At 44.9% G+C, this 14,835-nt stretch overlaps 1 protein-coding gene across 24 annotated transcripts in view; it reads left to right on the top strand.

The window, feature by feature from the left end:
* TLN2 (talin 2) overlaps positions 1 to 14,835 on the top strand; it is a 471,505-nt gene that overhangs the window by 259,888 nt on the left and 196,782 nt on the right. For all 24 annotated transcript variants that reach the window (XM_084967307.1, XM_084967304.1, XM_021094340.2 and 21 more), the window contains 3 exons: positions 9,634 to 9,805; positions 12,246 to 12,343; positions 13,673 to 13,802. Coding sequence is in view for 21 of the 24 variants with exons in the window: in XM_021094340.2 (XP_020949999.2) it covers positions 9,670 to 9,805; positions 12,246 to 12,343; positions 13,673 to 13,802 (364 nt within the window). In the remaining 3 variants the exon portion in view is untranslated. The remainder of the gene's footprint in view (positions 1 to 9,633; positions 9,806 to 12,245; positions 12,344 to 13,672; positions 13,803 to 14,835) is intronic.

Below are 14,835 nucleotides of genomic sequence, written 5' to 3'. Positions count from 1 at the left end.
CATGGTGGTGCATTTCAGAGAGATGTATGCCACACAGATATTTTGCAGGGATTATAAATACATCTGTTAAAATGAAGAGTCTGTACATTGTGTGGGGGGGTGGGGAGGGGGATATCGGTGAATGGGGGAATGGACTCTTGAGCAGTTTGGACCTGATTACCCATATATTTCAAAGTGCTATGTGCATTAAAAATCAGCTCTAAGCTCCAGTTGTCCTATGATGGATGCCTAGGTGTCTGTTCCCCTTCCTTTTAGCAGGTCCTCCTGTGCTGCTCTGCTCATGCCCCCTTTTCAACTGGACCTTACTCAGAATTGGTCTGCACTAAACTCCCCCTCTCTCCTAGGAATTTCCTAGTAATCGGGAATCATCTTTAATAAAGGGCAGCTCTCAATTCATTTGCTTGAAAGTCTCTGAAGCTTAACTTTCTAAGACAGTGGTAAATGCAGATACGTGCTTTTATAACAAAGTTTAATTGAGAGCAAATCATTACAACTATCAATGTACTTAATGATGAAGTTTCAGGAGTCAGGGCCAGGAGCCAACTGGGGATGGGAGGGTAAGTTGGAGGGATCCTGCGGGGCTCTAATCATACTATGTACATAGCCACCTCTGTACGTTGTGGCCGCATGGAAGGTCTGCTTATGGCTTGCTACCACTGTGACCTTGAGAAGATCTGTTGATCACAAAATTAGAGTTTCTTCATCTGAACATGGAAAACACTCAGATTTCCGCCCCCCATCATTCCATATTTTGTTGTAGGCATTCCTTGGTTCTCTCTCTCCTTTTTTTTTTTTTTTTTTTTGCTTTTCAGGGCCACACCTGGGACATATGGAAGTTCCAAGGATAGGGGTTGAATCGGAGCTACAGCTGCCAGCCTGCACCACAGCCACAGCAATATAAGATCCGAGCTGCATCTGCAACCCTCACCACAGCTCATGGTAGTGCCAGATCCTTAACCCACAGAGTGAGGCCAGGGATCAAGCCTGCATCCTTGTGGCTACTAGTCAAGTTCGTAACCTGCTGAGCTACAGTAGAAACTCCTTCTTTGGTTCTCTTGGTGGAGTTAGAGGTGCTAACTTGTACCTCCATCCATGTGATAAATAAATATGAATTGAGCCCTTCTCTCGGCAGGTACTTGATGGTGAGCAATACAGTGGTTCCTGCCCTTGGGGGGCTTCCCATTATTCCTGACTGGTGTGGGCTTGATTCTTTTTTGAGTTTCTCAATTGCCAAAATGAGATCTACATCTTGTGAGCCATGAGGTTAAGCATCTGTGGTCAGTGGAAATAGCTGTGGTTGAGTGGGAATAGTTGGGTCTGCTGGATGTTTGCCCTCTGTTCATCCTTGATTCAGGATGTGTAAATAATTCCTAGCGACTAATTTAGTAAAAAAAATCTGTTTACGTCTTTCTGTGGTGTACATAGTAATTCCATAAGCATTTATTAAGCATCTACTCTGTGGTGGGCACTGTGCCATGGCCTTGATATTCAAAGTTGGCCATAACGATGCAGTCCTTGCTCTCAGAGGACAGTGGGGGAGATGACCTCTCATGGCAGATGTATTTCTGACACTGCGTGTGGTGTATGTATATATATATCTTATTGCTGGTATACTGAGACAGACAAGTATACACAGTGGGAGCCCTGCAGGTTGGGGGCATTTATGAGGTTTGCAAAGCAGCCCTGGGTGCTTATCTAGAATTTTCGTTGCTGGCCCTGCCTGCTAAGTTCACACCTGCATGGGGGGTTAATCATTTCTCCTGCACTCCCAACCACCTGACCTTTTAATGACAATGATTTTTAGTGGAAGTATTCCAAGTCAAACAACAGTCCTGGCTCCCTCTGCCTCCCTGAAAGAGCACTGGAGAGACACTCTTAGGTGAGTGCTCTCTTGGGTTTTCTGGTCTCCTCACCCTGGTTACAGAAGTGGGGATGGGGAGTTGGTGTGATCATCTTGGTGTTTTTCCAAGGGGCTGTTGGACACGTAGGAAAACCTCTTCAGCTGTGTTTGCTTACTGTTTTCTCCAGGCTTTTTAGCTGGAGCTCTTACAAACTGTTGATGTGGGAGACGAGGAGAGCCTCTCCAGTCAGACTCTCACTTCTGGCATCTCACCAGCGGGGAGGTGAGATGACTGAGGAAGGCCTGTGATGCCCTGATAAAGCTGGACTGGAGATGAGGCCAAAATGGGAAGCCTGCCTTCTCTCCTCCTGGCCCTTCCTTAAAGACACCTGCCTCTCAGTGACTGGTGGACATGGTGTAACTTCCCAGATGGTGACCATCACCTGTGTGTGCCTGGTGGGCTCTGTATGGCGTCTGAATGGGCAAGGAGAGCCCCAGGGTACCTGAGCACACACGCCCAGGAGACCGAGACAGAGGGCGAGACTCTGGCTCTTGCTTTCAGGGCATCTTTGCATAGATGTGACCCAGTCATGAAGTGGTCTTACTTGTCAGATGAGCTTTCCTGCTTCCTGCCTTACACAGGAGCAGGTCAGGGGTAGAGAGAAGAGGAGGCTCTTTCCAGGGCTTTTATTAGAGAGCAGAATTGTTCACAGGGGAGTGAGATATACACACAGATGAATGATAGCTTTTAGATAGGCCCACACTTTACGCTGACATGCAGTTATGTGATGCATGCTGTTACCAAACAGAGCTGTATTTTGCCTGCTGAGAGAGAAACAGACCTAGAGAAGGAGTCAGGACAGCCATTGTCCTGGGTCCAGTCTTCCGATGGGTGAGAATGGAGTTAGGGGCTGGAGGGGGAGGACAGGAGTGGTGGGTAGCTTTTATTCTCCACTGAGGTGTGGTGGCCTGGTCCTGTTGTCCTGCCAGCTGAACACCATGCCTCTGATGTATAGCAGAGTGTGCAGAGCCAGTGGCACCTCAAGTATGTGGCTCCTGGGCAGGTGGCTTCTTGGCAAGCCCTAAGGCAAGGGCCTATTGTGATGCCGGCTCTGCCGCAGAGTGGGGATTCCCCCCTCCCCCCCACCTTGGGCTCTTGGATAGAGGGAATTTAACTAACATCCAAGAGAAACAGCCTAAGTTCTAGGAGTTTGCTGATCCACGAAAATATTCTCCTTCACAGTTCATCCCAAGATAGTTCTGCCTCTAGAAAAATCATGTTGTATGGTTTGAATAAGGATGAACACAGGAACTGTATAGTGAATAGGGTTACTAGAAGGTGAGCTCTAACTAGGCAGGAATCTTGTCTGACTTTGCTCCCTAATGCCTGTGATAGTATCAAGTATATGATAGATGCCAAAAAAAACAATCAGATGAATTTTGCAGCTCAGGTGGTGGCTGAATATGCTAGATGTCTTCCAATGTTTCTCCAGCCACCATGACTAACAAATGATAACAACAAATCTTGACCCAGCTCTTTTTCTGTGCCTTGGACACATATGAACTTCTTTGGTTCTCTGGCAGTCTTAGAGGTAGATTTTTTTATTGTCCCCTATTGTAGAGGGGAGGAGACTGAGGCAGATGGCACTTAAGTGACCAGCTCAGGGCGGCAGCTGGTCAGGCAGGGGTGGGGTGGGAGCATTTCATGGCCCTTACTTACCAGGGCAGAGAGCCAAGGGGTGGTTGCTCAGCCTGGCCAATGGTGGGTGTTTCTTGTGGAGAGGAGGAGGTATTGGCTGAGTTGGGCTTGTTTGTTCCAGAGAGGACTGGGTGAGCCTGGGCAGCTTGCGCCACTGCCATCACACTGGGCTGTTTTCAGTTCCCTGGGACTGAAAAGTGTTTACTTGAAATGGAGAGAATGTCTGGGTTTCACCACTGGTTCCACAGGCTCATCTTCCACAGTGAAGGGCACAGAGGGTTCTTGCCTTGGTCCAGGCGACCTTCACACATACAATCAGGGCCAGAATGGTCACAGTGAGAAGAGATTATAAAAAGGAAAGTAATGGACGTTTTATGCATTTATACCCTGTCTTTTAGCCAAAAATGAACACAGACTTAAGGTCTAATCAGATAGCATACATCCAAACTAGGGCAGAGGGAAGACCAAGAATAGGATCATAAAATAGAGGAGGATTGGAGAATAACAGCCCTGCAAGAAACGGTACACACGTTCAGCCAAACTGGAAGAGAGGAAGGCTGGTCAGCTCCCCTAGGCACCCAGTCTGGAGGGGAAGGAATTAGCAGGAGGGGTGAGGGCACAGACACGGGGACCTGAGTGGCCAGTTGTAGTCAGGTTCAGTGCTGTGTTGACCTGAGAACATCACAGTGAAGAGGGAATGTCAAGTTCGATCATGACGAGTTGTCAGAATTCCATGATTTTCTTAGTGCTTGAGCAGATCTGCGGTGAGACATCAACACCGCTGTTGATTACATGCCCATCTTTCACCGACATCTCTAGGTTGCTTTGTGCTTTAATCCTACTTTCTTTTTGCTGTAAGTCAGGACCTTGATTCCAACAAATGTCTGTCTGTTCTGCAGACTCTCACTTTTAAGAGCAGTTGTTAGAAACAGCTGTGGCTGTGGGATGATAAAGAATCCGCCACCCACTTTGGTCTCAGACCTCACTGAGGTTTTCCTATGTGGGCAGTCCTTTTGCGTGATAGTAATAGAAGTAACTTGACTTATAATTTTGTCGTTTATAATGCATTTTTATGTACATAATTTGCATTTTTAAAGAGACATTCCCATGCAGGAAATTGTCAGTCTTGCTTTATGCTTCATGTTTGGGAACACTGTGTCATAATAAAACAGAGAGCCAAGAATAAGAAGCCTTGTAGTTTTTGACCACTGTGCAGAGCTCTTTGAGAGTGGCCGATTTGCTTTTTCTTGTCTTTTTGCGTAATGTGTTCCCTTGTAGTGCTATTGTTGCTTTTTGCAGTGGTTGTTTTGAAATAGTAAAAAACTTGAACACGAACTTTATAACGAATCTCTGGCATCCTTTGTTGTGTTGAACGTCTTCCCTCAAGTGAGGGTAGTGGCCTCTCTTTTGAGATGCCCAGAGGAGACAAGGGGAGGAGTTGGCCAAGCATCGTGTGTCTGCTGGGGGGCTCCTTTCAAGGGAATTGGTTGCTTCCTGCTCTCTGAGGAGCAGAGAGAGAGCCTCTAAGGTGTGGACGGGCTAGGACTGAACCTGGACCACAACTTCCTAGTCCAGCAGCCTTTGCTTGAACCAAAGCTTGCCCACTCCTCCACTCTCCTCTTGCACACACCTGGGCAGCAGCAGGTATGGTAAGGCACCTGGGACTGTGCCTGGTGCCAAAATAAGGAGGAAACCACACCTGGGTAGATGCTACGTCGATGCAGAGTTTGCGGCAACCACATGGTAAATACCCTCTGGATAACGAGCCTTCAAAGCATCATCAGAACCACCTCCTGTTCCTTTGCCCCCTCCAGCAGGCCCCTGGACCTGCCATGCCAGCCCTTCTCCTCATCTGCCTCATGAACCCACTGCTCTGGCCTCACCTTCCATTCATCTCTAATCCTTTGCCACAGAGCTCCAAGCTGCCATCTAGGTGCCCATCTTCCTGCACCTTGATTAGCATTTAGCACAGGCAGTGCCTCCTCCTGCTGGATGCAATTCCCTCTGGCCCCAGCTTCTCTCCATGCCCCTCCCTCCCCTGCCACTAGGCCCCCTTGCAGGTTCCTCCTCATCCTGATTCTAGAACATTGTTCCAGGATTTAGACCTCAGGTCTCCTCTCTCTTGCTCATTCCCTAGATGATCTTTCTAGCCCCAAGGATTTGAGGATGACGACACCCCCCCCCCCCGCCCCCACCGTTGTATCTCCAGTTTTGCACTGACTCTGCCCCACCTCTCACTGAATCATCCCGAAGAAATTCATTAGTGGCTTTTCACCCCAAACCAATGCCTCCAGCAGCTACCCTGCCCCCCACCCTCAGTCATTGGCTTCTTGTTTTTCTGGTTGTTTTGGATAGACACGTTCCTTCACTGTCATGCTGTTGGTGCTTCTCTTCTCGCCTGCCTCCCACCTTTCTAGGCTTCATTCCTTGATGCCGCACCCGCAGGCTCTGTCCTGCAGTCTCTCTGTTCCTCCCTGGGGGCTTTTCTCCTCCCTCCCCTGTGTCTTCTTCGTCCTGAGCTCCAGTGTGGACTGTCCTGCTGTTTACTTCTGCTCTCAGCCCCGTGTGGTGGCTCTGTCTTTCCCTGCAATTGAGTCTTTCTCTGCACAGCTATGGGACCAAGCATTCTTTTGCTTTTCAGGAAGCCCCCAAATTGACGTAACACTGTAAATCAGCAATAATGTAAAAAATACAAATCATTATAAAAAATAAAATAAAAAGTTTAAAAAATTAAAAAAAAAAAAGAAAGAAAGAAAGCCCAGCTGTTACCTTGGAAGGGATTTACACAGGGATACTTAGGCTGAACTACTTTTCTGTTCCCAGAGAATGGAAGATATTAATCACCCCACATTCTCTGGTGCTTTGTGTAAAAGACATCGTTGTGTTCCATGGCCTTTCCCGTTGGCTGTGGCTGTTATGCTCATGGATCTCATTGGTTTGGGAAACCCCACAGTTGCCACCAGCCCCATGGGAAAAACTAAGCCATGGAGCAATTGGCAGCAGAGCAAATTTGTCAGTCTATCTCTAGAATTTATTTATTTATTTATTTGTCTTTTTGCTATTTCTTGGGCCGCTCCCATGGCATATGGAGGTTCCCAGGCTAGGGGTCGAATCGTAGCTGTAGCCACCGGCCTACGCCACAGCAACACGGGATCTGAGCCGCGTCTGCAACCTATACCGCAGCTCATGGCAACGCCGGATCGTTAACCCACCGAGCAAGGGCAGGGACCGAACCCGCAACCTCATGGTTCCTAGTCAGATTCATTAACCACTGCGCCACGACGGGAACTCCTAGAATTTATTTCTTATGAAGTATAGACGATGTATAATATTGTGTTAGTTTCATGTGTATGGCATAGTGATTGAGTATTTTTGCAGATAATACTCCATTATGGGCTTTATAGGTTATTATAAGATAACGGCTATAATTCCCCGTGCTGTGCAGTCTTTCATTGTTGCTTATTTATTTTGCACACGGTAGTTTATATCCGTTAATCCTCTACCCCCTTTCTCCCCTTTGGTCATCGATCACAAGTTTGTTTTCTGTATCCGTGAATCTAATTCTGTTTATGTATTCATTTGTATTATTTTTTTTTAGATTCCACACAGAAGTGACACTGTACCATTTACATTTGACTTCTTCAAATTGGAGAGTTGGTTGGTTAAATAGGCCTATAAAAAAGGTTGGGTAGAGCCTTTTACAGGCAGACCTTGTTTTATTGTGTTGCGCTTTGTTGCCCTTTTCAGATACTGCATTTTTTCTTGTTGTTTGTTTTGGTTTGTTTGTTTTACAAATTGAAGTTTTGTGACAACCATGAGTCAAACAAGTCTATCTGTGTTACCATTTTTCCAACAGCATTTGCTCCTTTCATGTCTCTGTGTCCCATTTTGGTCGTTCTCTCAGTATTTCATTATTGGTTTTGTTGTGGTGATCAGTGATCTAAGGTGTTACTCTTCTCATGTTTTGGGGAGCCACGAACCACACCCTTACATGAGATGGGGAACTTCGATAATTATGTGTGCTGACTCCACTGACCCGCCATTGCATCATCTCTTTCCGTCTCCTTGGGTGTCTCTATTCTCTGAGACACAACCCTTTAGTTGCCTCTAAGTGATCAAGTAAATGGAATATATATATATTTCAATGAAAAAAATATATGTATTTGAGAGGTTTTTGTGATGTACTGGTATTACACACTTTAATAGACCACAGTATACTGTAAACATAACTTCTATGTGTGCAGGAAAACCAAAAAAATGTCTGTGGTTCACTCCATTTCAGTATCTATCCATTTCCCTGTGGTGGACAACATCTCTGAGGGGTGCCTCTGTATGTGGCTTTACAAGTCCTCGAAATTACACGTGGAAAACCATCAGACATTTTGTACAACTCTGCCATATCAGCAATTGAGCCACTGCCCAGGCTGTAGTAAATAAATTTTGTTTAGCACAGATCATCAGTGAATAGTGCTGTTGTTTGTCGAGAAATCTATCTTGACATTCCTCAAATAAGAAATATTTCCATGTTTTCACAGACAAAATTCATGCAGAATGTAAGCAGACGTCAGAATGACCTTACAGTTGGACAGCCTCAATGGGTGCTTCATGAGAGCATGTGCACGTCCTGCCCATGGGTACCAGGGCATCTGTAGCTAAGTGACAGTAGTCACTTGATATCAGGAAGCCAGCAGTCAGTGAAGCTTGTTGAGAATGAGGCCCTGGTCACCTTTTGTCCTCTCTGCCTGTGGCTGCTTCATTGCTTCTTAGCACTTGGATTCCCAGGGAGAGCTGTGGTCCAGGTTTACTACCTGTAGATTCTCTAATAAAAGACAAGAGAGGAGAGTGAGCTTAAAGTTCCTGTGGATTTATGTTCTCTATGCAGCTCTAGGATTCTAATAGCTATTAACTATGAAGTGCCTTATTTTGGCTGCCAGGATGGTAGTGAGCTAGGCAAGGGTGTGTTGGCTCCTCAAGTGCAGGGAAGAGGCCTTCCCTTTTTTTAATTAAAGTATAGTTGACCTACAGTGTTGTATCACTTTCTGTAAGCAGCATAGTGACTCAGTCATGCATTCTTTTTCTCATACTATCTTCCTCTTATGCCCAAGACATCCATTGATAGAGAGCAGCCTGGTAGTGGTGGTGGCGGGGGTCACTTTCTGGTAAGGAATACAGCACATAGTTGAAATAAACCATAAGCCACCAACCCAGAAGAAATGTATTAGATAGTTGGACTTAAAATTTATAAAGAAGGCCTTTATGAAATAATTGAAACCTGGCTGAAACCCCTGTCTATTTTTAAAGCCATTGAGCTGGATAAGAAGCAAAACTCCCAGGAATTTGTCTGAACGAAAGAGCCGTTAAACTGGGGTTTTCTTTTCTTTAGGACTTCTAAAGAGTGTGAGACTGTCTGGCACACCGGGTGTTGAAAATCAGCTGCTCTGGCCTCATTAGTGATGGCCGTGCCTTGGCCTGGCATTGATGTCCCCCCAAGATTCAGTTCTTCCCTGAATTATGCAGGACAGATGCCGTGGTAACTCTTTGACTCTGGGTGAATGGAGGCAGGGTAGCCAAAGTGCAGTGAAATTGGCAGTCTTCTGGTGAGGGGCTGGCCTACAAGCCGTCTTCTGGGAAAAATATGGTGGGGTTTTGCTGTGAGATGCACTCAGAGGGCAGAGGTACTTCTTCCCTGTCCCAGGAGCCGCTGGAGGCGGGGGAGGGGGCACTCCACAACTGAGGATGTTGACAGGCATCGTCAGGAAGCAGCAGTGGGCACCCAGGGCCTCCGGCCTGTCACCTGGAGGACACTCACCTGGGAAATTCCACTTGCCCTTGAGGAAACCCCAGGTACAGGGCAGCCTTGAGGAAGGAGCCTTGCTGAACTTGAGTGGTTCCCTCCTGCCACGCTGTGATAATAGTAACTGAAACTGTGCTGCTGTTCTATTCTGAACTTTTCCAAAGCTGCTTTTCTTGTTTTTATCCAAAGCCTTGTCTTTAATTGCTGTTGGATTCTCTTTGATTTTTAAAGCTCATGCTGAGTCTGACATTTTTCTCTAAGACCTTTGAATATCAGGGTCTGTCCCTTTGTGTTTTCCAGACGTTCTAAGTGAGAGTCTTCAAGTCATCTGGGAAGATGGTGGCCCTGTCCTTAAAGATCTGTGTGCGCCACTGCAATGTGGTGAAGACCATGCAGTTTGAACCATCTACAGCCGTGTACGATGCGTGTCGAGTCATTCGGGAACGGGTCCCTGAGGCACAAACTGGTCAAGGTAGGTCCTTAGCTATTGGCTGGCTGCTTGAAATGTGTTCATATGTTTTTCCCTTAGAAGCTAGGGAAACGGAGCCTCTGAGTGGTACACAGGCCCATTGGTATGTATATTTCAAATGTTTCATCTTCTCCTGGACATTTCTTACCTCCTGTGTGAGGCTTATTGTGAGGCTTGTAATCACAGTGCCCACAACTGCCACTGAGCCATTGTCATGGTCATCGTCATCATCATCATGACCCTTCCATAGGTCAGCATCATGCTCTGCAGGTTACAAGTCACTTTTTGCTATAAAGCCCTGTAGCAAAGATAAAGCTGCTCTGATAAATACCATTTTGAATATCATGAACCCTGTTGCATATGCATGAAAACTTTCTACTGCCAGCAGCCTGAAGATTGGAACTGCCATCAGGACCCAGGGAAAACCTCATATTTCACATACTTTGCAAGGGAGTCTAATCTTTATTCTAAACCTTAAAAAAAAAAAAAAATGTGATACAGGAGTTCCCATTGTGGTCTAGTGACATAAGAACCCAACTAGTATCCATGAGGTTGCAGGTTCCATCCCTGATCTCACTCGGTGGGTTAAGGATCCAGCATTGCTACAAGCTGTGGTGTGGTCGCAGATGCTGCTTGTATCTGGCATTGCTGTGGCCCTTGTGTAGGCCAGTAGCTGCAGCTCTGATTCCACTCCTAGGCTGGGAACTTCCATATGCCATAGGTGTGGCCCTAAAAAGAAAAAAAAAAAAGAAAAAACAAAAACAAAAAAATGTGATACATGGATAGAACTAGAGACCCTCATTCTGAGTGAAGTGAGTCAGAAAGAGAAAGACAAATACCATATGATATCACTTATATCTGGAATCTAATATATGGCACAAATGAACCTTTCCACAGAAAAGAAAATCATGGACTTGGAGAACAGACCTGTGGTTGTCAAGGGGGAGGGGGAGGGGGAGGGAGTGAGATAGTTGGGGAGCTTGAGGTTAATAGATGCAAACTATTGCCTTTGAAATGGATTAGCAATGAGATCCTGCTATGTAGCACTGGGAACTATGTCTAGTCACTTATGATGGAGCATGACAATGTGCGAAAATAGAATGTGTACATGTACGTGTAACTGTGTCACAGTGCTGTACAGTAGGAAAAAAATAATGTATTGGGGAAATAAAAAAATAAAAAAAATTAAAAAATAAAGTAAAAAAATGTGATACATGTTTTGTTTAATGTTTTGTTAAACCGTTGACCACCATTGATCTGAGTTTAAACAAAATTTTTTCATACAATTTTATTGTCCATTTCTCTTTATCTTCTCTCTTCATGTCCAGCCTTTATTTAGTATTTGGCTGACACCCAAGAAACTGAAATTACATCTAAATTAATAAGCTTTTAGTGTGAAAATGGAATAAAACCTCCTTTATAAATTAGAAGCATAAAAATCAAACATTCAAAGATAATTATTGCTAGGCATGGGTCTTCTTGCAAAGATCGGTTACTCACAAAACTGCTAATCTTTCGGTCCAAAAGCAATGTTTGTATTATTCAAAACCCTGTTATTTCTATATTTTCCAAAAATCAAAATAAAGTTTGCCCACATCCCCACCCTTACTCCAAGATCTGGTTGTCCAATTATATGTGGTGTTTTTACTTTTCTGTTAGTGTTTTTCTCCCAGATTTTGAAAGCTTTGTTTGGATATTATTGCCGTGTAGCTCCAGTGGAGATAAACCTTCCTAGGTCTTCAAGTTATTGTTGGAAGACACACCAGGAGCTCTGGCCCTCATCTGGGTCTCTGAGGTTTCCTTGAATCATGTTTAGGAAGAGGGGATTTTTGAGGCAGGAAAGGATGCTGCTTTCCTCCTGCCTCTACCCTCTTGCACTTCCTGGGTCAGATGGAGGGATTTCCATGAAGATCACAGGCTTGAAGTCTCCAGCTTTACTCATAATTTGGTGGTATGGGGAGCAGAGACATTGTCTCTCAGGGAACTCATTCTTTTATTTTGTAATCCGCATGGGGTGATGGAGGGATTATTCCAGGTGTCAGGTCTCCACTGGCCCCTCTGTCCCTAAGAGGCCTTGGGCTTATGCCATTGCTCCTGTAGTTTCTCCCTAACAATCATGGGTTTTTGGCCTGGCTTTTTAAAGCACATGATAGGAAACAAAGCCCAATTCCATTAGAAGGAATTGTGCACTGCTTTTTTGTGTCTCCCTAAATTCTACACACACCTACTCCTCCCCCCATCCTTTAAGGAACATGAGGTTTGTATGAGGGTGTTGGTTTTGCAGCTCATCTGCTTTGGTCCCAGTGGCTGCTCGTGCTGTCGAGATGGATACCCACCTGGTGAAGGAGATCCTCCTCGCCAAGTCGGCAGGCACAGGGCCCGGAGGTCACTGATGGCTTCATCCTCACTTTGTCTTTTCCTTTTCTTCCTCTCTGTCTCCCAGCTTCTGACTATGGGCTGTTCCTCTCGGATGAAGACCCCAGGAAAGGCATTTGGCTGGAAGCGGGCAGAACACTGGATTACTATATGTTGCGAAATGGGGTATGCTGTTGATTTTTTTTTCTTTTTTTTCCATTACTTTGTCCTTAGCTTTCCATAGATGCCAGCATGATTATGCATCAAAGACAAGGAGAGACTCAACAGTCTATTTTGGTTCAAGAGCATCTTAATAGTTTTGATGTGACATACTTTGTCAGGGCTGTCCAGGTGTGTGATAGGAAATATCAGCAGTCCAAATTCTTCTGGCTCCATGGAGTCATGAAGGCAGTGTGAGGTTATGATTTTAAGCTGTTTCTCCGTGCCACCGTTGGACTTGGTAGTTAGGAAATAGAGCATCTTCCTGTATGTAGGTAGGAAGTACCCCGGTGACTGGTGATAGAAAGTAAGGATAGAGAGAGAATGAAAATATAGTCCTAAAGTTAGTCAGAGTAAACATTAACCAGTGTTTTACTTATAAAAAAGCTCATGTTAGGTGTGTATTTAATAACTATCAGTAGTAGTAACAACAAAAAATAGTTGTGTTATGAAAGTAGGAAGAAATAATGGGTAAAACAATGTTAACAAGGAGCTATAGTCTATATAATAACCTATAATGGAAAATAACCTGAAAAAAATGTATGACTGGGTCACTTCTGCTGTATACCTGAAAGTAGCATGGGATTGGACATCAACTGTACTTCACTTTTTTTAAAAGTGTTAAATACTCTGTTGAGCTTAACTTCTGAGATATACTGGGTTTTGGTATATGAAGTAGAGATACTGGTAAGAGTAAAACATGAGGTACCAATTAGTTTTCTTTCCATAGCTCAAATTTTAGGAAGTGTAGTAAAAGGGAAGCCTCTATTTAGAAATAAGTCTCAAACTTGTTAGCCCAGTTGGGTCTTGCCATTATTGTGTAAACCCCTTTTGCTGTGATAACACCACTACTGTGAAGAACTATGGCGGTTTTATTCATGTCCTCATTATAGGTGTGTGTGTGTGTGTGTGTGTGTGTGTGTGTGTGTGTGTAACTATCTATAACTGTGTATGAGATCATTTTTAAAAGAAAAGTAGGAATTTTCCTCTGCTAATTCTCATTCTCAGCCTTTTGGAATGACATATACTACTGTCACTTTACAGGGGTTGGTTTTCAGGAACTAAAAGCCATAAGTAGTACCTTTTATGGGTGCAATTTGACTATCAAATTTTAAAGAAATCTTGATGAAAGCAATTTAGCACTGGAGATTCTACATCAGGGGCAAACATCTCATGAAAACTTAGAAGGGGGCCATCAGAGGGGGCCGGGGAAGAGTCATTTTTTTAAAGAGATGTGTCCGAGATTATTATCTAGTTCCCCACACAGTGTGAGATGTTTGTCTGATTTTGCACTAGGATATTTTGGAATATAAAAAGAAACAGAGACCTCAGAAGATTCGGATGCTGGATGGGTCCGTGAAAACAGTGATGGTAGATGACTCCAAGACAGTTGGGGAGCTCCTGGTCACTATTTGCAGCAGGATAGGTGAGTGTGCACATGCCTAGCTTCTGGCTTTTGTTTTCAATAACAGGCCTCCTCCTTTTCCACCCCCTTCGTGTGTTTAGGCGGTTTCAAATGGATCGTAACACACTGACTTGGCCCAGTCTCAAGAGAGTGTGTTCACGCTCTTGATTTGTAAACCCACTAATTGCTGTTGTGATCACTTCTCACTGAGTCACACATGAGAGCTTTTATTTCCCTTTCAAAAACAAAAGGAATTTTCAAATTGGAAGCAGGGTTTTTTAAAATCATGTAATTCTGTCTCTCACCCACGGCTATGATTGTGTGTAAACATCACTGACATCCAGTATCTCCTGAAGACCAGGAGGACCACTGGTACACTTATTAGACATCTTTTGTTCTCCTCACTTCTGTTATGCTCCTCAGGGATCAGATCTATCTCCTTTCTACGTGAAGCCCCCTGCATATTTGAAAAAAGTGGCTTTGCCTTTCTTAGTTTTCTCTTCATGCATAGGAAGCCCGGGTCCTTCAAACGCTGCTTGCTTGACGTTGTCTTGTGGCATCTCTACTTTGCTCTTATTACTCAAAAATTTGCCAGGAGACTTCAACATGACATTTTGCCTTTTTTTTTTTTTTTTTTTTTTTTTTAAGGACCATGCCCACGGCATATGGAGGTTCCCAGGCGAGGGGCCCAATCGGAGCTGCAGCCACCAGCCTATGCCACAGCCACAGCAACGTGGGATCTGAGCTGCGTCTGCAACCTACACCACAGCTCATGGCAACGCCGGATCCTTAACCCACAGAGCGAGGCCAGGGATCAAACCTGCGTCCTCATGGATGATAGTCAGATTCGTTTCTGCTGAGCCATGACAGGAACTGCCAACACGACGTTTTAAATGTGCCTTAACTAGCTGAAGATCCTCATTTGTGGCCTTGTGTCTGCTCCCTGGGGGACCCTGACCCTCACCCTGGCAAGGCTTCTTTCTGTCATTTGCCCCCAGAAACTCCTAGCAGTATTAAAGCCCCAGGATGAAAGGCGTTGATAGCAGTGTAGTCT

The sequence above is a fragment of the Sus scrofa genome, chromosome 1 (genome assembly GCF_054392235.1).
Source record: "Sus scrofa isolate SSC_HxYL_T2T_F1_AM1 chromosome 1, Sscrofa_HxYL_maternal_Yorkshire_Landrace_v2.0, whole genome shotgun sequence".
NCBI lineage: Eukaryota > Metazoa > Chordata > Mammalia > Artiodactyla > Suidae > Sus > Sus scrofa.
The sequence above is the reverse complement of the archived record's forward strand: the minus strand, read 5'-3'. Positions and strand labels throughout refer to the sequence as shown.